The sequence below is a fragment of the Ambystoma mexicanum genome, chromosome 9, assembly GCF_040938575.1.
Source record: "Ambystoma mexicanum isolate Mex_15411 chromosome 9, UKY_AmexF1_1, whole genome shotgun sequence".
Lineage (NCBI taxonomy): Eukaryota > Metazoa > Chordata > Amphibia > Caudata > Ambystomatidae > Ambystoma > Ambystoma mexicanum.
Window position 1 is genome coordinate 804,077,071 of NC_090931.1, and position 23,790 is coordinate 804,100,860.

The window sequence follows — 23,790 nt, forward strand, 5'->3', positions numbered from 1 at the left end:
GTCGGAGGAACCAATCCCTTCGAAGAACAAGTTACTTTCTTACCTGGTAACGTTCTTTCAATGGGATGTTCCTACAACGTATTCCATATCGAACCCTCCAAGCCTGCCCCTCTACAGAATTTCTTATGCAATTGCAGATTCCTTTTCCGCAAGGCTTTCTGTAGTCATACTGGCAGAAGATTGGTGCCACACATTCTGGGAAAAAACTACAACTGAGGCTACGGGCGTCGTGCGTCCCACTTATAACATCCGGTGACGTCGGCTCTACAGAGGCCCTCTAGGACAGCGTATCGACGTCATCGACGCAGACGCCGAACATTTTACAAAGCAGCACAGTTGTGGTGATTACCTGTCATAGAGTGGAATACGTCATCGGAACATCCCATCGAAAGAACGTTACCAGGTAAGAAAGTAACTTGTTCTTTTGGCCGCAATAACTTCTGCCAGGAGAGTTAGCAAACTACAAGCCTTGTGCTGTAAACCTAAAGTCAGGCCAGGCTGCCTTCCTAAGGTGGTTTTAGAATTTCATCTGTCCCAGTCTTTTGACTTACCTGTCTTTTACCCTCCTCCACATCTCTCGAATGAGGAGAAGCGTTTCCACCACCTTAATCCCAAGATGGAATTAAGTTTCTATGTTACTCGTACATCTGTGTTTAGGAAATCAGACCAGTTGTTTGTAGCCCATTCCTTGTCTAGAAAAGGCCTTGCCGTCACTAAACAGACCCTGTCACGGTGGATCATCCTGTGCATATCCGAATGTCACCAATCGGCAGGCAGGGAGCTTCCAACAGGCATCAGGGCTCACTCGACTAGAGGGGTCTGGGGTTCTATGAGTTGTCCCTTCTGTCCATGCGAGAAGGCATCTAGTGATGGCTCTTGGATGACCGTTTCTGTAAAAAAATAAAGTTTTTTCTTCACACATTGTTGGGGGGTCACCTTGTTGAGGTGCACTCTTTTTAATGCTTTAATTGCTGGTTAGCTTCCTCCTGTGGTTTTCTTCTGCAGCATTCAATCGCAAGGGGAAATGTTACAGGAACTAACTCACTAACTCATGGGGCGTAGTGACGTGGTATATATACGACTCCTAACGTCACGTCCAGAGCCGACTTTAACTTTAAAACATTTATTAAGTGAAAACCTTGGACCCATAGGCATTAGGCCGCTGACAAACATATAAGCAGGGGCACTGCGAGGAGGCGCAAGAGGGTGGCTGCCAGAGAAAAAAGGTTAAGCAAACAGCCACGTTTTCAACTTCCTCTTGAAAGATTCTTTTAGGCTGGCCTCTGAGGTCTAGAGGAAGATCATTCCAAGCGTTGGGCACGGAGAGGTAAAAAGCTCACTTTTCCGCCTCCCTGGTTCTACATCTAGGAAGCATTAAGAGTTTCTGATTACTTGATCTAAGGGATCTGCTTTGGACTTTGTTGTTAAGATGTTGCAAGTAACTGGGCATAATGCCCTGTATGCACTTGAAAGTGATCACTAGAAGGCGACAGAGCACACAAGCCTCCACCGGGAGCAAATGCAGTCCTCTTCTAGCATCCGACATATGGTCTTGGCGAGAAAGCCCCATCACAACCCTCACAGCACCATTTTGAATGACCTGTAATCTATCCTCCTTTGTTTTACTAAGGCCAGCCATGAGGCTGCAGCAGTAATCTATTTACACTGCGATGATAGCTCTGGCAATTGTCTTGGTGTTAGCTTGAGCGATGAAAGGCCTAAAATGGGCTAAGAGATTAATATAATAGGCCGCTGAGGAGACAAGACTCCCCACACACGCTTTCATTGTGAGCTGCTGGTCAAAGATAACACCCAAGGTTTTAACCTTCTTCAAAGGGGTAATCTTGACTTTGCCAAGTTGAAAGTTCTCATATGTCGGACCTAGCTTAGATAGAGTGGGTTGCGTACCGAAGATCGCGAGCCAGACAAGACAGATCGATGATAGACGGCTGTGTCGAGGTCTGCTATGCCCCTGGAAGTTTTCCCAACAGCAAAGCTGGAGATGAACATCTATCATGAGGAATCTGCGGGAGAACAATCCATAGACAGAACATTACAGTAAGGGAATTTCTCCTTCTTGGTTCATATACAATACCTTTGTTCAATCATTCATGTCTTTTCTGATCTGTTGATCATGCCAAGATAGCTCAGTTGGCATGGGCATGTAATGAGGTGCACAACATTTGTACTGTTACAATTAGTGAAGTGGGTATTGGCGCCACAGAGTTCGCATGCCCAGCTCTATCTCTGTAGACCTGTGTGTGTGTTTGCACACCAAACTGGGCCCATGGTTCGCCATAATATTGGTTGTGTCGCAGCTGTCCGTCGTCACATAAGATTGCACCAATGTGTCACGCAAATTCTGACATTTCAGAGGGAAAATCAAGGAGTCAAGAGTTGAGACTGGCTAACAATCAGAATTTGCCAAAGTTTCTTAATCTCGTATTCGTTTATGGGTGGAGAATAACTAAATATTGCTGTGATACGCTGCGCATCCAATGTGCAAAGCTTCTGCTGTAGTGTAACTTCCCTTGGAATGTTGCTGGCTCTTTTGTGGTCATTGCTCAAGAGTCGCTTTGGATAACCTCGTGATTTTATCTGGTTGCCAACAGTGAGGCTTGGCAAAGGTGGCTTTTTCTAAGCAATTACGGCAAAATCTAAGGAATTGCCTGAAGGTTACGTTTTCCCCTCAAGGTTCTAAGGTGGAAGCTGGTAAACACCAGAGTAGAATTGCGGTCTGTGGTCTTCCTATAAACCGATGTTTCTAGTTTCTCGCCCCCAGCATGGATTTGCAAGTCCAAGAGGTGAATCTCTTCCTTACTGGCAGCAAATGTAACGTGTACACATCTGTTCTGGTTGTTGAGCCATGTCAGAAACCCTTCAAGGGTATCGTAATTTCACATCGTTGATGTATCCTGCCCACAGGGGTATCTGGGCACCAAAGGGGTTCTGCTCAGAGTATACCACATCATTTTCAAATTGGGCCACATAGAGTTTGGCCAGTGATGTAGCTAATGGAGCACCCATAGTGGTACCTGAAACCTGTTCATAGAATTGGTCAAAGTAGATAGACACTTTTTGAGAGTGCTGGTTCTGGTAATTGCATAATCAAAGTTGCTGGGACCATGGTGGGTAGTATCTTCTCAACCACTCTTACAGTTTCCATTTGACGTATCAGATTATAGAGGGACTCAATAGCCAGCGTAACAAGCAGCTGTTGAGAAACATCAAAGGGTTTGTCCGCAAGCAGATTGAACACTGCAGTGATGTCTTTAAGATTCAACCTCATTTTTTGGGTTCTTGGGCTGATGAAACACGTCGACGAATTGAGATAGAGGCTCCAAAAGGAACCAATGCCTGACACCATCGGTCACTATGTATGGGAGATATACCCTTGTGAACTTTGGGAAGGGCATAGAAGGCCGGGGTGCTTGGAAATTCAGGACACTTAGCACTAATCTGACCTTTCCATACTGCTTCCTCCACAATGGGTACAAAAAGACCCCTGAGTGTCTTCGTTGGATCCCTGGCCAGTCTCAGACATCTAAGAGCCGGGCCACCATAGCATCATAGACACCAGTGTACATGATGACAATAGACCCTTCCCCCCCACCGCTCCTTATCAGCCGGCTTGATGGTGATCCCTTTGTTGGTACTCGGCTGTTTGAAGTCCTGTTATGGATATTTTCTTTTAAAAAAGAGGAATTGTCTTATTTTTGCTTCTGGTTGAGCTCAGTTTCTTAAGTAAATCTTTCTCCAAAGTAATCAATTTGGGGGTGATACTTGAAGTGGGTGGATGAAAAGTAAATGAGGGATGGAGACCTGTTGAATCTTTTTGGCACTCATCAGAAATGTGAGCCGCAAAAAATGGTCTAAGTCTAATCTTCCTCATGAGTTGGCAGATCTGAATCCGTGTTTGAAATGGGTTATGCAAGGCAGTAGATACAAAGTTGAGGCCCCTTTGGAGCACTTGTGTCTCGATCTCGGCTGAGTGTATATGTTGAAAGGTTCATAACTAATGCATCTGATTGTGTCGGGGCCCTCCCCCTGTTCCTCGTGATTCTCTGGTATTCCATTCCTCTGTCTCGTCCGTGTGCCCTTCTGCATTTTTGTAAAAGAGGAGCGGTTACCAGTGGTCGTGGCTGGTTGTTGTGCCTCATCTTGGAAATGGACGCCGCAATATTGTTGGATGCCTCTTACAGGCATATTGGAGGGTGCTGGCTCGCTGTTCTTACTCAGAGCTTCCACTCGAGAAACTCCAGTTTGATGGGTTGGGTTTTCGTTTTCTCTTCCTTTGTTGTCATTGTGCTCCTGGGAATCCCTCCCTGTTATCCTCGGAATAGTGTGCATCCGTCACGTATGGATAGATCAATATTTTGAGCACTTCTTTTCCTTTTCTTTTTAATTGAACACTGTTGTCATATGATAGAGGCATAATAAATTTCCTATTCCTGAGACAGTGACGCATTTTAAAATGTTTATGTTTATGGTTTTTCGTTATGTGCCAAAATTGGTAATAATACTCACAAGATTAGCAGCAAATTAAAGTGTTTTATGTACCTAGAGACCATATAGAACCTGTGGATTGTCCACAGAGTTGGATGCAGCCAATTTCTTCTTATTCTGTCTCTTCGTAGATAGGTGGCCCACCACTGATTCCTAGGCTCAGAGGTTGGTAGGAGTAGGGACAGATGGAGGTGTGTGCTTTCCCTTTTTTCAGTCTGGTCCTTTCACCAGACCCTGGTGTCTTGGTACTGCGATTAAGTGTTGTGTATTCTTTGTGGTATGTGTGAATTGTTTGTAGGTAGCTGTCCCCTGGGGGGATTGAAAACGTGACTAGACAGATCCTACTGTATTTTGAAGTAGGTCCTCTTGGGTGTCCTGTTGTCATTATACCCATCCTTCCATTTGTAAAATCCTAAAACCCCTTATTGCCAAACACCCTAGGCAGAATACCATTTACACCTCATAAGCACATAATGCTCACTTAACATCTCCTGTTAATGTTGGTTTTGATATGAATACAAACCTAAAGCAAAATAGCTTTAAAAGGGTCCAAACTTCTCCGGACTCCAACTCCCACTAATCCTTTAGTATTGGGACGAAGAAGAGGAGAAAGAAGTTTATGTGGAGCAGAAGAAACACCAATGTGCAGACTAGTTGTAATGCTAATCCGTTGTGCAGGATATTTAAAAATGGTGTGCCTTTTCAAGGCAGTAGTGAAGTAGGAGAAGAGAGATGCAGAGCGGGGGCGGCAGGAAGCAGAACCGAGAGCAGACACAAGCAAGCTCTCTGTGGAGGCAAGCAGAAGCTTCCCTCCGAGACGGCAAGAGACTGGGAGGAGCAGAAATGATGCCACAGAAGGACCGTTTACAGAGCAGGAGCAGTGGAGAGGCTGTTGAGGTCACGGTGAAAGGCGGAGGTTTCACCAGCGAATGACAGGGAAGCTGTCATGAGAACTGCAAGAGGGTCTGAAAAGCGGGCACCGATATCCTCAGGCACGGACAGCGGTGCAGTTATATGCCACAGGTCAGACACCCCGTAATACTCTGGTGTCTGCCTAAGACCATTGGGAGTTCCGGGGCGTACCAACAGGCACAATTGGGAAGTTACTTTACACACCAAACAAGTAACATAGAAAGACTGAATTTACATATGAGATGTAGATATGGGGAAATCCAGAGTAAATGTTTTGAGCAAATGAACTTTGATGAAACAATTGAGAGGCAAGATCTGTACAAGTCCTCTTATATGAAAAGTATTATGGGGAAGATTGGAACAAATATTGCCACAAGCCAATGAATGTTATAAAAGAAGATAGTAATCCAAACTTGAGCAAGACTCCATATAAGGGATGCCAATATGGGGGAAGTTGGAATAAGTGTTACCTGGAGCCAATAGAGTATAACCAGTGAAGGAGTACAACTGTTATACTTATAGAGAAAGAGAACTGAAAGATTAATAGAAGGCCTGGTGAAAGAGGTGCATCAGGCAGCAAAACGTTGGGGGAAAGATACCTAGCAGAAGAGTATACCAGTGCATCTACAAAGCCCAGACGGGGGGATTCCTGGCAGGGGAGTACACCAGGAAACCATCTTTATAAGTTGCTTGAAAAGAAGAATATTGTGAAAAGGGCTCCTGTCAGGAGAGTACTCTACCCCAGGAGACCTTCCTTAATAAACTGTTGAGTAGAAGAGACACTTTACAACATTCTTATAAAAACCAACACTACTTTGACAAGAGACCTCTTAAAAAGGTGCTGTGCAAAAGAGACATTTTTACTACTCTTGGCGAGCCATTGTTTGAAAAGACAATTTTCTCATCATCCCTAAGAAACTATTGAAACATTATTTCTTAAGTTGGCAAGAGGTACTTTGCCATCATTAAACCACAATTGTTTGGAAAAGACACTTTTCATCATCTTAAGGTAGTGTTATGAGAAAGAGACATTTCTTCCACTCTTCAGGAACCATAGTTTGAACTGAACACTTTCAACATTCTATCTGAAACAGTTCTGGGGAAGGGGACGACCCCCCCCGGATACAAGGATTGTTTTGTTGCATTTATATATTTGGTTTTTGCATCATTTTTATTGTATTTTAAGCAGAGACATTTTCCTTGAACATTTTGATGCTCATTTTAAGTGTGATGATCAGATATGTTTTGGACACGAGGGCAGTTTGCTTAAGTTTAGCGACGAGACTGACTGCTGACTGATCTTTAGTTTTGGTTTCATAGGAAGGGAAACTCTCTTTAGGATAGGTGCAGAAATGTCTTTATACACATTACATTTCGAAAACATTACAGCTTTGTGTCCGTCTTTCATTTCTGGCCCCTCACAGGAGGAAGGTCCCTCCCATGAGGACATAGAACAACTAAGGGCCAGACGGACGAGGTGATGTGTCTAGTCAGTGGAAAGGGGGGGGAGCACATTGAAGAACTAGGCACAATTCCTCATCCCCAGCAATCTGACCTGACTCCCACGCGGAAATCACCATCACAGAACAAGGGAAGAACTGCCAAAGGTCGCTCCCACCTCCAATACGCCCAGGACTCTGGTCTTTCCTATATTTTTGGGACCCAATTCCTCTAGAAGGTTGTCCTGCCTGTGATGCCATTCCACTTCCGTGCTCAAGCTGCCCAGAGTGAGCAAATATAATAAGGCTCACAGCCAATGCTTCCCAACGCAAGATGGTGGGGGGGACATCGGAATAAGAACAGGCAATAACACGCTTATAAAAAAGCCACCAATGTTGTGTGATCGGATTCCCTAAATGCATTACACATGTGCAATAGAGATTGTAAGTGAATGGTTTGCGTCCCATAGCTGGACTATAAAATACTATTTTATTTTGGTGGTCGAGCAAATCTTTTCCCTGTGCTCAGGTCTTTTTTTACATTTTTTTATTTTATTGTATATGGTTTTATTAAACTTTACAAAAAGTATAAAAGAAAATAGAAATTTTACGATACATACACATATGTCATAGACAGTAAAAATGTACAGCAGAACGAGATAGATATGAGCCATATAGCAATCGTCATGTAGAGATAGGATAATGGCTTGTTTTAGACAGACCGATAAAACAGCAGAGAGAGGAGCACTGACAAAAGAACAAAGCGGGCAACTACTAACAGAAATGACCCATGTGTATACATCACCAAACAGTTTAGCTGGAGTGATCCAATTGAAGGTTGCATATAAAACCGGACAATGCCAATCCCTCTTGCGTATTTTGAATACATAGGCAGCGTTGCCATACCAACTCAGTAGGTAAGCCCAAATACAGAACCTTCAGTGCACCCAGACAAGAGTCTCTTAGAGTATTAAGTTGTGTACAGAACAAGATAAGGTGTTTAGCCGTTTCAGGGACTAACTGACAAAAACTACAAAGGCTCTCTTCCACCGTGATTTGTTTTCGACGCAATTTAATGTCCAATGTTGGAAGAATATTCCAGCGCAATCTTAACAGCGCATGTCAGTGATTTCGATTTGGAAAAATTGTAAGTTTCAGAGAAAGAGACCCTCTTTTCTTATGTTCGTGTAATAGATGGAACATAGATTTATATGAATGGAAACAGTCAGTGGTGAGACACCAATCATAGTCCTGCAATTTCTTTTTAGTTTTCATTGGGTTAGTTGTCAGTTGTTCGAAATCAGAATCAATGTTATAAAGAATGGTTTCATACGAGTTGCAGAAATTAGTTAAGAAGCCTGAATGTTCAATATTATTACCAACAAGTTCGTATAAGGTGTTAGGTAGTGGAACCTTAAGTTTGGCATAAAGCATAAGCATCCTCCAATGGACCCGAGACTTTAGAGAGACATAGCCTAATTTGTATCAAATTGCAGCCAAAGGGACCGCATTTGATAAAAGAACCCGTCTCCAAATGGCGCCTTCGATCGGATCAAGTTTAGAGTTGGTTAACACTGTACATAGCTCCAAGCCATATCTCAGTTTAGGGGAAATTTTCCCTTCAAAGAAGAGAAGGGCTGGTTTGATTGAAAATCGGCCCTATTTCCCATCGATTTTAAGGAGCTGGTTTTCCAGTGCCTTAGCTTTGTTCAGAAGCATATCTACCTGCCCTCTCAAGCCCCTACTTGCCCCATCATAATAGCCAATATAGGTGAATCTATTGGAAGTGGTTACCCTTGCCCCTGCCCAGATTCCAGGAATTGGTTATTTTCCTATGAGATCCTTTGGATAGAGCAAGACTTTTAGTTTTGGCGGGGTTGATGGTCAAGCCATTATTTTGGCATAGTTCTAAAAGACGCTGGAGCCCCACCTTAGTTGGATCAAATAACAAAAAATTGTCCGCGTAAGCCAACCATACAATCTTTGCGGAGCCCAGTCTTGGAGCTATTAGACCCTCCTTATGTAGGTGTTCAGCTGCATCAGAAACATACTGGCTGAACACCCATGGGGCTAGGACACACCCCTGTCTAACCCCACAAAATGTACGAACGACAGCTGACAAATGCCCCTTTTGGTTTAAGCGTATTCTTACACCAGTGTTGTTATAGACTCCCTCCAAAAGACTCAATAATCACCTTGGTATGCCCCAGAATGTTAGCTTGCGCCACAGCCTTTCGCGGTCAATGCGGTCAAAGGCTGCCGAGAGGTCCACAGAGGCCACAAAGATAGGGCCCCTGTCACTACTCCAGGCAGCATCCTGAATGCACTTGACCACAATTCCGTTGATATTTGTGGAATGAAATTTACGGAAACCAGTTTGGAACAGACTCAGAGGGTGACAGTTTTTTTCCCAGTCATTGAGGTGTGAAAGGAGTAGGGCAGAAAAGATTTTACAATCTGCGTCCATCAGCGCACTGGGCTGATAATTTTTTGGGTCGGACCTGCTGCCACATTTAAAGATTGGGATGACATTTGCTAATGACCATGAATTTGGGCAGACTCCAGATTGAAGGATGTCTCTAAACTCAAGGCATACAAGATTGGCCCATAGGTTAGGATCAGCCTTGAATGTGGTGTTGGTTAGGCCATTCGGGCCTGGTGCTCTAGATCTTTTGCACTTTTTAATTAGGTCCAAGACCGTGTCAATCTCAATGGGGGGGTCCCATTTAAGGAAGGGGCTTATGGGTGTACAGTCTATAAAATTATTGTCCCCCTGCAATGGTTTAAGGGCAAATCTATTGGCATTAAAATCCAGCCAGTCTTGTTCCAACATCGGATTTAAAAAGGCAATAGCCGGGTTGGTGTCTTGTCCATTAACGATGGTCCAAAATGCGCCCACATTCGCCTTAATGAGGACCTGAAGTATTAATTCAGCATCCTGTTGTAAAAATCCGATGTTTAATTGATTTTCAAAAGTTTTTATACCCTTGTTTGGTCTTTCTAATGAGGCCAGATCGTATGGTCATATTGAGATTCGATAGTGTCCTAAGGACTTTGTTCCTGGTAGATTTAGCCGACACTAAATCTGGGTTATAGCAGTGGGTATGCCTATCCACAGGGGCATAACAGACGGATCGTTTCCCCAATTCATCTACCGCTGCCCTTACCAGGGACATGACAGTCACAGTATTAAAGGTTGCCATTTTCCAGTCATATGTAGTCTGGTTAAGCTTAGCCCTCAAAATAAGGTTGAGGATATCAATATTTTTTGGTGTCCAACGGACAGCGGAACCAGATGAATTAGGTATAACATGGAGCTGAGTCTGTTGGGTCCCATGACGATGGTTTAACTTAAAGATTGCCGTTAAAATACCATGATCGCTCCAGTTATTCATATGGATCTCAAACAGCGAGCATCTATTGCATAGATAGTCGTCAACCAAGATATAATCAAGCATGGAAATAGAATCTCCATGCCGCCAGGTGGGCCAGGTGGTGTTGTCAATTTGAGATTGTAAATAGCCTACCAGGGGTTGTAGGCCTATGTTGCCCAACCTGGCATACCATATGTATAGCCCGCTTGTTTTTTCTTCGAGCAGCATAGATTCACCATGTTCATCTCACAAATTTCCCATGGGGATTTCTCAAATATGCAATCACAGTTTAAAGCACCTGCTAATAGGACAGGCCCGGAGTCATTAGAAAAGGCCCAATCAAGGAAAATCTGAGAGACAGCAGTCACAAATAATTCAGCCGTACCCATACCACTGTGCCAATAGATGTTAACAATTAATAGTTTCAAGTCTCCACTGCTAGATGTAAGATCCACGCCCAGTGCCCTAAATGGTAGGCCCAGAAGAGCAATGCCCTTTAGACCTATGCAGTTGTCAACCGCAACTATTAGACCCCCTGATGGTCTAACCCCCCAAGTTCTGTCTAGCATGTTGGTCAAAGATTTGATAGCCATCTAGGTATGGGGTTGAGGTCATCCAGGTCTCTTGTAAACAGACAATTGTAGCATCTCTCAACAGCAACAGGCATTCCAGATTGGAAAATAAGTGAGAATTGGCTCTCGAGTTCCACGATTTGAGACATAGGTCCGAGATGCCAGTTGGATCTGTGCCAGGAGTAGGCTGTCTAGGGTACAAGTTTTTGCCACAGGGTTGAGATAATGGTAGCCCAGTCAACATCCAAATCCTGCTGTTTAGGTAAATTCTTTAAGCCTGTCCTATGAGGACCATAAGGATGGCCTGTAGACAATTTAGAAAGTAACTGTGCAATAGGAGGCACCTGAGGTTCTGTTTCCCAAGACAGTCTAGATTCCACCTCAAAGCCCGATTCCCGCAGTGGCTCCATTTGAGTAAGGATCAGTTCCTTAACTAGAGGAGAGGAGAGAAGGAGCAGACTAGTATCTCGGCATTCTCGATCCGGTAAAGCCTCCCTGGCAACATCTTTAGAAGAGATTAAGGAAAGGGCAGGTATTTCTGAGAAGATAGTCAGGACATTGCATCTATTTAAACAAATTGGTACTTCCAGCTCCAGCAGACTCTGTATTTTGATCAAGTGCAAAAGTTTCTTATTGGAGGTATTATTGTGCTCTTGTCTCTGTAGAGTGCCCAAGAGTTGACTTTGAGGACCTTTTAGGTTTACACCTTGCAATTTAGCAGTATCTAGTTGCAGGGGCCTGGAAGATGGTTTATGCAGTCGATCCACCAAGTCTCGTATGCCTGCCGAGATTGATGGGTGTGAAGATAAAGGAGGAATATTGTCTGCCTGGAACTTCCTCCACCCTGTCCCTAAATCCAGGGTGGGTACAGGGATCAGGGAATGATTAGAATGATTATTCGGGTGAGGGAGGCCTGGGGGGGCCCCAGATTGAAAATAGTTGACCAGGTTTTGCATCGGCAGGTCGTTGGGCGTTTGAAGAGTTTTTGGACTGGTCCACAGTGGGTGGTACAGGGACTTCTTCGAAGGTCCTGGATTTGCCGGGCCACATCCTGATGCAGAGCCGAAATGGATAACAGCGCTGCAGTCGGGGGGGCTACCGGGTCATCTGGCCCAGCTTTCTTTGAAGTATCCAAAAGATTGTATGTGTATCACCTTTGCGGAGAACAAGGCATATGTGCATTGACTGGAGTAAGAATGTCAGTTTGGACAGTAGAGTCGACCAATTTAGGTTTCAATGCGCTGGCTACAGAATTCCCCTGCCCCTCTAGGATAGGCCCTAAGTTTGATTTGAATAGAGAGAGTGCAGGAGTTTTAGCAAACAATAAGTTAGGGCGTTTTGTAGCTATTTTCCGCTTAATTGATTGCGGTTTGAGTGGTGCTGAACTCTTTTTAGGGCCACTGGTCTTAGAGACTCCTTCCTGAGTGGAGGCACCCGCACCAATTGAAGCTTGGCTAGCTATAGAGTTCGAGTTGTAAGTATTCTGTAGAGAATTAACTGTGGAGAGCGGAGGAGTAGCCCTGATAATAGAGCAATCAAGGGCTACTACCTTAAGTGGCGCCTGCAATAAGGCTGTAGTAGGAACTTCCGAAGTGGCCACATTGTCCGAGATTTCTATTATCTCAGATATTGCTGGAAGTATTTGTGCGGCCATAAAGGAGGTTAGACTGCCATGTGAAGCTGGTAACTGGCCATGCGCAGTCAGTTTCTGGTACAATTCAGTTCCAATCCAATCCACTTTTAGTTCTACAAGAATTTTGGTGCCAATGCAGTCAATTTTAGAGTTGAGTTCCGTCATTAATCTTTGAGAATTCTATAGTTCTGCCTAAATGTTGTCATACAAGTCAACAAATGAGCTGAGCACCACATTCAAGGTCTTTAAGAGTATGATGTAGTCTCTGTGAATTCATGTGCCTCTGATTTTCATCTCACGAACTTGCATCCACCGTGGGATTTACTTTATTTGCATCTATTCCTTCGATGATGTTCGTGCAATTTCCCTTTGGAGATGGCAGGAATAGTGAATGCACCTACAGTCTCAGAGTTGTAAATCAGTGCTTTATGAGGAGGCGCCATGGGGCAATTCGCATTATAAATTGACAGTATTTGCTTGGCCGTAGAAAAGGTAGATGACAGACCCTCTTTTTGGATCAAAGAGATTTGAGAAGGCGGTGGCGGAGCACAAAGAGAAGTTGAGAATGTTAATTGGCCAATGGAGGGTGACCAGCACTTAGCCCCAGCTGGGGGTGGCTGGCTACTACCAGCCGAGTCCGACATAATGGCATCCGGATACATTGAAGATCCTTTTTGGCTTCGTAAGTCGGGCCTCATGTTAAAAGGTGTGGAGTAAACCTTACGGCAGTCAGTAGAAGCGAGCGTAGAGCCAAACCACCAGATGAAAGAGCTTGTAGTAAGACAAAAATGGAATATGAGCCCTGCAGTCTCTAGAATAGGTTCAAGTATGAAACGGAACAAGCCCAAGGTTAGTTCTTATGGCGCCAAGTCGATAGGAGGTGGATGAGGGTAACCAGATGAAAGAGTTTGCAGTAATGATAGCATCAATGCGGACCCCGCATCTCTGGAATGGAGAGGTGAGGACAGCCAGAGGTACTTATCGAAAGCAGGAGCACACAGCGTGTGGGAGCTCAGAGTAAATAGTAATGTCAAAATATCCTGACTTTGAGAAGGGACCAATCTGTAGTATTTGCAAGTATGGCCAGTAATAAGCAGGTTACTCAATGTATTAATAGTTAAAACTTACTGTGTTCCAACATCCGCAGCCGTCCATGCCGAACAGCCAAACAGCACCAGCCCTTCTTCCACCAGGGTGTACGCCGCAAGGGTGACTGTGCGGGAGATTTGAAGGTCCCGGCGATGTCACGTGACAGAGTCACGTGATCCTCAGCGGCTCCGCCTCCCTGGGAGCAGAAAGTGCCGAGTGCTCGCAGTGCTGCCTGGAGGGGAAAGCTGGCTGGAAGTAATAGCCAGTAAAAGCAATAAAAGAACGATCCTGCAGCTCACGTAGCAAATGTCCACAACTGTTTACACTCAGGGTCTTTGTCTTTGGGCCGTTGGAGCGAGCCTTTAAGCGCTTCCATGTTTTGCCCATGCTTTTGTATTTTTTGTGCATGCTGCCCAAAGAGAGCACACACAAAGACACACTGCTGGTGCTTCCCGCCATGTACTATGGCATTTTGGACAACATCAAATGCCATGATGTCACTGACGTCACATGACATATGTCACATCTTACATTGGGCACCCCAAAGTCCTAGAATCAAGAGTAGCTAAACAGTGAAGTGCATAAACATATACAGTGAAGTCTTTAAAAACATTTAAAAAATCTGACTGACAAAGTACCGCACCCCTGAAGTCTCCCACTCTAGGTCTTGGACTAATTGTAAGAACGTCAATTGGCTACTCCATTCATATACTCAGGATACCACTTCAGGTGTCAATGGTCCCATTGTTGTGACGATCATTAAAGCAACACCAAACCCACTGTACACTATTCAAAGTTCACCGGATACCATTTGTTTCCTGTGGCCCATTTTATAAAAACAAAGAATCTACAAGAAGAATAATTTATACGTCAGAAAGACTGTTACCAAAGGAAAGTAGCTTACTTTTCAGCAGTCGGCCATCACCAGTAATGAAATGCATGAGTGAATACCCACCTTGGGCACATGCTACATGTTTTCAAGCAATGTATCCACTATACATATATTTTAATGGTCCTCTGCTAGAAGCATTTTTTCACAGTGGATTTATTGATAAAGAAGCATGGAATAGCAGGTTTAGTATTTGTTTCTGTACTCTGTATCTCCATGCTGTGTATGATGCCCTTAAATGTTGTTCAAGCCCAAAAAACATTTCCCCAAATAGTTCTTGGATCCAGGCCACCTTAAAAAACAGAGTGACTAATCTGGTGGTTTTACAATCTGTTGAGTCCTTTGTTATTTTGTTTGTTTAATTTTAGAAAACATCAGTCCGGAAGAAGAATATAAAATTGCCTGCCTGCTTATGGTCTTTGTTGCAGTTTCATTGCCAACTCTCGCCAGCAACGTGATGTCTCAATATAGCCCTGCTATTGAAGGTATAGTGGAATATTTTTGATGATCAAAACGGAAGTTGACAATGTAATATTTTTCATACATTTTTGCGCAGTTCATTTGATTAATTGTTCATCTTAGCTCTTATATTTTAAAAGTCTTTTTTTCAACAGTCCTAACTATCTACAACTGATGTTCAAATGTCTATACTCTTGACTGTTGCGCTTGACGGAGTATGGCCGCCTGAAAAGGAGCTCTGTGCTGGGCGACCATATCCTTATTATCATCTGCTGCAGTACGACGAATTTTGAGGAAAGAAGACTGGGGGCTCCTTCCATAAATCCTCCCCCGACTGCCACCTGAATGTCGGTCCAGGATTTTATTCCGTTCTGCAGATATCGCCACCCCTAGTGGACCGGGAGGCGGCGTTGCCCCGATCAGTCTACTGCATCTGGCAAGGTCTGCCTTCTGCACTTGGTTTCACTGCAGCCTGCTGAGGGGGAGGGGTGCCCTACGATCACCCAGCACCGTGGGAGAGAGAGACATCTGCGCCCATCCCGGTGAGCGGCTAGCACCCTGCGTCCTGCACACCATCCATCCCTTGTGGCTGCCGCATCGCCCACTGGCCGCACGGCGGTCCCGTGTGGTTTCGTCCTGGGCTGGAGCCCGAGCTTCCTGGTCAGCCTGGAGGCCCAGGGAACACCATCCCCCCCATCTGCAACAGGGCAGGCGGGTTCCCAGTGGCCTAGCCACCTGCCACGACGAGAGAACCGTGCCTGCGGGGAGTGAGGAAACTTGGAACTTCCCTCTACTGCCGACCTAACACTTGGAATGACCGGTGCTTCCCCACCGCCTATTACTCTCTGCTCTCCGCAGATGTCAACCCCCTCCTTCCTGCAACTGCTAGCGGGATCACACAACAATATTTTCTTGCCTATACCTACGCCACCACGACTGCTGGTTTCTCTCTCTTCCATCGTAAAGCAACTTCTCCATTTCACCTGCGCTTTCAACCAACACTTAACGTGGCACGTTACCAGTGCTTAACAGCTGTTCAGCGTCTTGGGAGCGGGATATCCTTTTTCTTCCCTTAATACGTCGTGGGACACAGTACATTCGGCCACAGTGCGGCCCAGCTGAACTTATCAACAATTCCAGTTCCGCTATCATCAACAATGCTACTTTTTAGTTGACCCTAGCTCCTCAGTGGGGAATTTATACCCAAGAACTGCATCACATAACTTGCTACTTGATCTAAATCCGTGGCTCTTTTCGAGTGCACCCTGATCCCGGTCTGGGCAGGCGATCTGGAGTGGGGCTGGGGCTACAGCTGCATATCCTAAGCTCTACCAACTTAAGCCCCCTGGCTACGTTGGATACCACGCCAACATCTCTCCTTTGAATCTTTATATAGGTGGCTGCAAGCCTGTCCAAACCTACGGGTGAGTTGATCACACTACCTTTACTTCAGTGCTCTGTCGACTACATATAAGCCGGATTACCTCTTCTCTGTCGCTTGAGGGGATTACGTCATCCTAGCTCTATCCCTGACCACACCTACACGTTCTGGGTATCGCACCACCTATCCCCCTTGCGGGGCCCCTCTTTCTGGGCCCTTACATAGGATCTGCATCCAAGTCTCTCTGACCCCTTGTCTTCCTGCCAAGAGCCCGCTCCGATGCCTACTGCAGATCCGGGCCCAGACCCGCTCTCTAAGACCACCCTGATGATCACCAATACACCTAGACCCTCTTTATCTGCTATCCCCAGACCACGCGGTCGTGGACAGGCCTATAACCTAAGTTTGACACATGCTTCATGGGATCGCCTTGACTCCCCCAGTACGAATCGTTCGCTAACCGTGAACCCTGCTGGAACTATGACCAAAGGGGCTGGCAAAAAACAAAGCTCTATTAACATGTTTACGAAAGCTCCAGCTAATTCGATTGAACCAGATTCGGAACCCGAGCCCACCACATCTATACCTCCTGACGCTGCGGAGTCCCAGAAGATGATGGAATTCATGAGGGAAGGGTTAACTGCCCTCCATTCTAAACTCGATGACATAAATGGGACTATGTCATCAATCAAGGCCCACATGGAGAAAACTGATGGCTGGGTCACGGAGAGAGAGTCCAGGGTGGGTACTGCGGAGGATGACATAGCAGCCCTTCGAACGGAGGTCGCCACATTGTCCAGATAGGTGTTGGAGGTTGCCAAGAAGAACGAGGATCTCGAATCACACTCAAGGCATAACGACCTCCGCATCATCGGGATCCCCGAAGACAGAGTCGAAAGTGCCATGGAGGACTATATGGAACACACCTTACTCCTTCTGCTTGACTCTCCTAATCTGTCCCCACAATTTGCTATAGAGCGAGCTCATCGCGCCCTGACGGCGAAACCTAAGCCTGGTGCACCCCCGCACCCTATCATTGCAAGGGTTATGAACTACCGCGATCGTGGGCAGCGAGGGCCAAATGGGAACTCTTACTGGGATCCGCCAGGGTCCATTTATATCCTGATTTCTTTGCCTCTGTTCAACAGGAACGCAAAACCTTTCTGGCAGCCAAGAGGAGATTGCGAGAACTGGGGGTCAAATATACTATGCTGTACCCTGCCAAGATCTGGATCGAACACTCGAATCAAGTTTTTTTCTTCACTATTCCAGAAGAGGCTTCCAAATGTATAGATGAGCATTTCCCCGGCTGAACATACCTATCCTGGTAGTTACGGGGGGGGGGGGGGGGGGGGGCGTGGCTAGCAAGCCATGTAGGAGGCAGAGCAGACCTGGAGCTCCCGAAGATCCGAACAACATCCTGACAATGCCTCTCTTCTAAACTACCAAAAACATGTCAAAAACCAGGCAAATGGATGGGGAATGATACGGCATAGAATGGTATGCCTGGCGCTGCAACAGTGTGATACCGGCGGAACTGTGAGCATTGAGTCGAACGAACTGTAACAAAATATGGCGACAAAATGGCCGCTTCGGCCAACAAAGGAATCGAAGGGCTGAAAGCAGAGATCTGATGCGGTCGTCTATCTACATAAGAGCCGCCATGGGCAGCTCCATGGATGAGGGATTACAGGAGGCGTAAGACAGGGTACGTGGGCAATTAGAAGCTGCTTGCCCCATGATCGCATGGATCCGGGGCCCCACATGCAGGTGTCCCGACCCTGGGCACCTGGCCCTCAACACAAAGAGAGCCACGATGCCGGAGTGGGGGCACGTAGGGCGGCGACCTAACACGGGGGCCGGGACACTGTCAGCCCCCCCCCAGTGCAGAGTGCAATAGAAGTGTGAGCCGGAGAAAGGACTGACCGCACACACTGCATGTAAGCCCCCGCCCAGCCGCTGGGAACGAACTGCGGCAAACAAGAGGGACTGCGTGGAGTTCACGAAGTAGGGCACAGACCAATGCCGGGGCACGTGGCCCCCGACGATCCGTGAGGTGCTGGCCCCATGAACGAGTGGACCGGGGCCCCATATAAGGTGGTCCCGTTTCTGGGCACCCGCTTCTAACTGCCAGGAGAGCCGCGGCACCGTAGTTGGGGCACAGAGTGCAGCGTCTACACACGGAGGGCTGGGAGGCTCCCGGCCCCCCCACCCCCTTGGGCACAGAAGGCAACACAAGTGAGAGCCAGGAAGAGGACCGGCTGCACCCGCTACGTGGGAAGTCCCGCCCGGCAGCTGGGAATGTACCGCAGCACTCGGGGGGAGGGCCCCACGGAGCGGGCGAAATAAGGCACAAAACAACACTGGGAGCGTGACCCCCAATGACCCGTGAGGAGCTGAAGCAGCACCTCGCAAATGACACCCTTCTGTCCCACATTCTTAGACCACGAACGGAAATGCAGCTTATGCCTGCTAATCAAGTATTGAAATAGGACAGTGGGGACGCAGCAAAAAAGGGCACGACACCACGTGTAGCGCCTACACATGTAATACAACCCAGCCATATATATATAAGTGCAAGACCGCAGCCTGACTCCATGGTAAGGCGGGCTAAATCATACAGACGCCCGAGGTCGGGGCACCAGAAAAAAAGACAATGCATGAGAAGCAGCAGGCACAGACTAAGCTACAGATAAGACACAGCCTGAGGCCCTCACAATCAAGGGACCAAGCTGGGGCGCAACAGAAATTGAGAAATAAGGATCACATCAGTCCCAGAATAATACGCAAGAAGACCATACAACGCAACGCCCTAAACCATCTGTGACCAACCACTCTCAAGAGCAGGAAAGTCTGCAACGCCAGGGGAACAAGGGACACAAAGGGGAAGGACCCCAATACTACTACAGCCTGGGACACAGACAACGGCGCTTGAACAACTGAAGGAGATGGCAATAAACCCACACACGTAAGGCTGAGTCCCTGATAGCGGTAAAAGGCTGCAACATCCGGATCAGGGGGCCCGCTCACCTGAAATTGCTAAAGACCTAGCAACTAAGCTGAATAAAACAAAAGGGAAGCAATCCACAACGGAGGACTTCACAAAGATCCCACAATCAACGGAAGGTGCTAGAAGCAAGGATAGAAGCGCCCAGCTGGACGCATCCCCAGCACGAGGAGACCGGCAAATCCTGGAAGCTATTTCAGACCTAAAAGCTGTGTGGGAAACGAAACTGGAAGCCGCCATGACCTCACTGAAAGTGGCTCTGGAATCTAAAATAGACACAGTAAAAATAGATCTAAACCTCCTGAGACAAGATGTAAGGGCAGTAGCGGACCGCACAGGAGAACTAAAAAAAGATGTGGGGGGCCAACACAGCGGCCTGCGCCTCACACGCTTCAGAGATCCACACGCTACGCCAGCAGGTGGGCAACCTGGAGAGCAGGGCCGAAGAAACCGAAGGACCGGCACACAGGAAAAATATACATATTATGGGGCTCCCAGAGGGGGAAGAGGGATCGAACCCCACGGAGTACATTGAATCCATGTTGCTGCAAGAAAGAGAAGGGGGAACACTCACCCAGGGATTTGCAGTGGAAAGAGCGCATAGATCCTTGGCAAGGAGGCCCCTCCGCCCCCCGGTCGCCCCGCCCCACCGAGAGCCATCATAACCAAAATACTAAATTACTGTGACAGGGAAAGGATCCTGGAATACTTTCGCAAGGGAGGCAGGATCCGAAGGGTGTCCGCCTCAATTACAGCATACCCTGACTATACACTCCAGGTGCAACGGTGGCGACTCAATTTCGGAACAGTAAAGAGGAGGCTACGGGAGGCGGGCCACAGATACATGATGATGTATCTGGCGAGGCTGAAGGTGTTCCACAAGAACAGGACACTATTTTTTGACACCGCAGAGGAGGCATCGGATTGGCTGGAGACAAAAAATTGCCCGGAAGGGAAGCGGTGCAGAGAAATGATGCAGAGACTTGAGAGAGCGAGGTGCTGTATAAAATGTGAAAATGGGACTTGATTATAGCCGTGTTACACAATGGGAAGGCAAGCGAAATGTGGCACACAACAGGGAGATACAGAGCACCCGACCTCACACCCTCTTAGATAGCTTAGTTGAGTTACCAGTGGAGCGGTTACCTCCTGCTGGGTTCCCGGTACCGGCTTAGCTGGACGGGACCAAATACGGGATCGCCTGAGATCCAGGGATGGAGCTGGGCAACAGTTGGGGTTGGAACGGAAGGGGGGGAGGGAGTTGGGGAGTTTGTAGTGATAGTTGTTAGGGAACGAGCATGTATCCGCGCGCCTTTGTGCATAACCCACGCTAAGTATTCTCGGGTTGAAGGATATGGAGGGAGGGACGGGGAAAGGGACCTGAAGGGTAATGGGTGATGATGTACTTGAGAAGGCAAAAAGTAGACATATCTCTGTTGCAGGAAACTCACTTCACCAAGGAGAAACAGGAGGTAATAAAAAAAAAAAAGTTGAGAGGTATTACCATAGGAGCAACTTATTCAGCATACGCTAGGGGGGTGATCATTTGGGTGGCACCACAGGTGCCTTTCCAGATATTACCGACCATGGTGGAACCGGATGGGAGGATGGTAGCGCTCCGGGGCTCTTGGAGAACAGGGAACTAAGCATTATAAACACATATGCCCACAACCAAGATACAGGGCCTCATCACAACTTTGGCGGTAACCCTTAAATCCGGCGGTCGTGCTATTACCGCCGGATTTAAGGGTCCGCCATATCAGGGCTTCGGCGGATTTCGCCCCAGCTCTCTAAGCTGAGGGGAAATCCGCCGAAAATTTGCGCTATTACCGCCGGCAGGAAATCCGCCGGCGGTAAGAGCGCGAAAATTCCCCATTGAGCCCAATAGGGAATGGGGCATTCACGAATGGGCTCAATGGGGAATGGGGATTAACATTACCGCCGAACTCGTGATGAGGCCCACAGTAACTTACTATAAAATGTTATATCGAAAGATCAGCCCCCTCACAGGTGGAGCGATCATATGGGGAGGGGATTTCAATTGAACGCTAGACCCTAAACTAGACAGATCTGATACGAAACTAGACAAACCCACCCCCCGCAGTTACGAGCCCTGTTAACTGACTTTGGGCTCAAGGACATTTGGAGGCGGCAACATCCGACGGGAGGACACTACTCACACTTTGCGGCCCCACATAATCTGTACACGAGGCTGGACTATGTGTTCGCCACCCCTGAAATAGCGGGGGAAGTGGTGGGTTCAGAATATAAAGCGAAAATACTATCAGACCACTCCCCTTTGGTCCTGGAGTGGTGACACCAGCCCCCAAGAGCCAGAATCCCAACATGGAGGCTTAGGGCCGAGGCACTGAGGGATACCACATTCCGTGAGGACTTACAGGAAGAGATAATTAGCTATTTCGAGAACAATACTGGAAGCGTGAAATCGGAGGGAACCCTATGGGAGGCCTTTAAGGTGGTAATAAGGAGGGCGGCCATATCCAAATCTCAAGGGCTTCAGAGGGGTATAGAGGGAGAGCTGCAGGAGATGGAGTAGAGGCTGGAAACAATAATGAATAAAGAGGGAACCTGCAATTGGCTGGCGGGGAGCTATGGGAGAGGTTAAGCAACCTGAATTACAAGAAATATATCGAACGACAACACACTGGAGAAGACAAACCAGGGAGACTGCTTGCATGGCTATATAAAAACGAGGCATCAAGACCTGCAATTGGAGTGATAATGGGAGAGGCGGGACAAGTCTGGAATACCCAGGAGATGGTGAATGAGAGTTTCTTCAGATTTTATAAACACCTCTATGCAGATACGGGGGAGAATACGAAGAGAGAGACGCAGGAGATCCTAGAGGACATAGGATTGCCCAAATTAAGCGCAGAAGATAGAGAGAACCTAGAAGTCCCAGTTACGCTGGAGGAACTGGAAGAAGTGGTGATGCATCTACCCACGTGCAAAGTCCCAGGCACGGATGGGCTCCCTAGTGAGTTTTATAAAACATACAGGCAAGAGATCCTTCCCCCGCTACTGGCAATGCTGAATGAGGCATATGAGAAAGGGAGACTGCCGGAATCTCTGAGAGAGGTGGTAATCATCCCGCTCCTTAAACCAGACAAGCCTAGTTTAGATTGCGGGTTGTATAGAGCACTATCCATGTTAAACCAAGACAGCAAAATCCTCACGTCAGTACTGGCGAATAGACTTAAGCTGGTGATAAACAAACTAATACACCCGGACCAAACTGGGTATGTCCCAGGCAGAAGCATATCTGATAACCACAGGAGGCTCCACCACATCATAGAGCAGACAGAGTGTGACCCAAATGAAATAGCAGTAGTCTCGCTAGATGCAGTCAAAGCCTTTGACTCAGTCCGGTGGCCATGGCTGATGGCGGCTCTAAAGGAATACAGGATGGAACCTGGGTACCTGCCGTGGGTGAAAATGTTGTATAGCTCCCCCACAACCAGTGTAAAAACTGGAGCGATAATCTCAGATAGATGGCAACTAAGCAGAGGCACGAGACAGGGCTGCCCATGGTCTCCGATGCTGTACATCCTTGCACTAGAGCTGCTGGCAATTTATCTGAGACAGCAATACAGTGAGATAGGAGTGCGCACCAAAGGGGACCGCACTTGTTATCACTGTAAGCAGACGATATGCTCCTGTAACTGCGATACCCGGAGGAGAACCTGCAATACATCCTAGTAGTGATGGAGCGCTATGCGGCTCTATCCGGGATAGCGGTCAACCCCAAAAATTCGAGCATGTTCCCCTTGGTTAGCTACAAAGGCATACTACAGAAAAACCTACCCACCCTGCAGATAGCTTGGCAGACCAAAACGTTCAGATACCTGGGGATCAATATTTACCATACGGTGGCAGATGAGCATAAGTATAACACAGAGAAAGCAGTGGAGGGCGTTAAGAATAGCATGGAGTTCTGGGTAAAGCTCCCCCTGCCCATGGTGGGGAGGGTGGCCCTGCTGAAAATGGTGGCCTTACCTAGGCTACTGCATTTTTTCACAAACATCCCACACATGGTGCCCAGGTGCCTTTTCACCAAATTACACAGCCTGTGCAGAGGTTTCCTATGGCACAACACAAGAAACAGAGTGGCACTGTGGAAACTACAGAATGCGTATGACAGAGGGGGGATAAACCTAACAAACTTTGAGATATGCCACCTGGCGACGCAATTACAATACGTAGCCTGGTGACTGGCGGAAGACGAAACAGCAGAATCCAGGCTGCTGAGGGATAAGAGCGCCCCATACTTCCTACGAAAACTAATATGGCTACCCAAGTGAGAGATGCAGGGTAGACCGAGATTGCTAACACTGGGCTGGGAGATTTGGCATAAAGCGTACCGGGCTATGGGAGGCCCGACCCTGTGCTCCCTGCAGGTGCCACTCTTGGCGATATGCGGTGCAGATGACCAACTAAGAAAAGGAATCCGGAAATACTGGGAGCCAGTCGGCCTGGCTACCCTAGGGGATATTTGGCAAGAGGGGGAG

The 23,790-nt window shown here is 47.1% G+C and overlaps 1 protein-coding gene across 5 annotated transcripts in view; it reads left to right on the forward strand.

Annotated features, from left to right (window-relative positions):
* The window catches only part of NCKAP1 (NCK associated protein 1), a 1,877,983-nt gene that overhangs the window by 1,618,129 nt on the left and 236,064 nt on the right, over positions 1–23,790 (forward strand). For all 5 annotated transcript variants that reach the window (XM_069615779.1, XM_069615776.1, XM_069615777.1 and 2 more), the window contains one exon: positions 14,783–14,899. In XM_069615779.1, the coding sequence (XP_069471880.1) occupies positions 14,783–14,899 (117 nt within the window). The remainder of the gene's footprint in view (positions 1–14,782; positions 14,900–23,790) is intronic.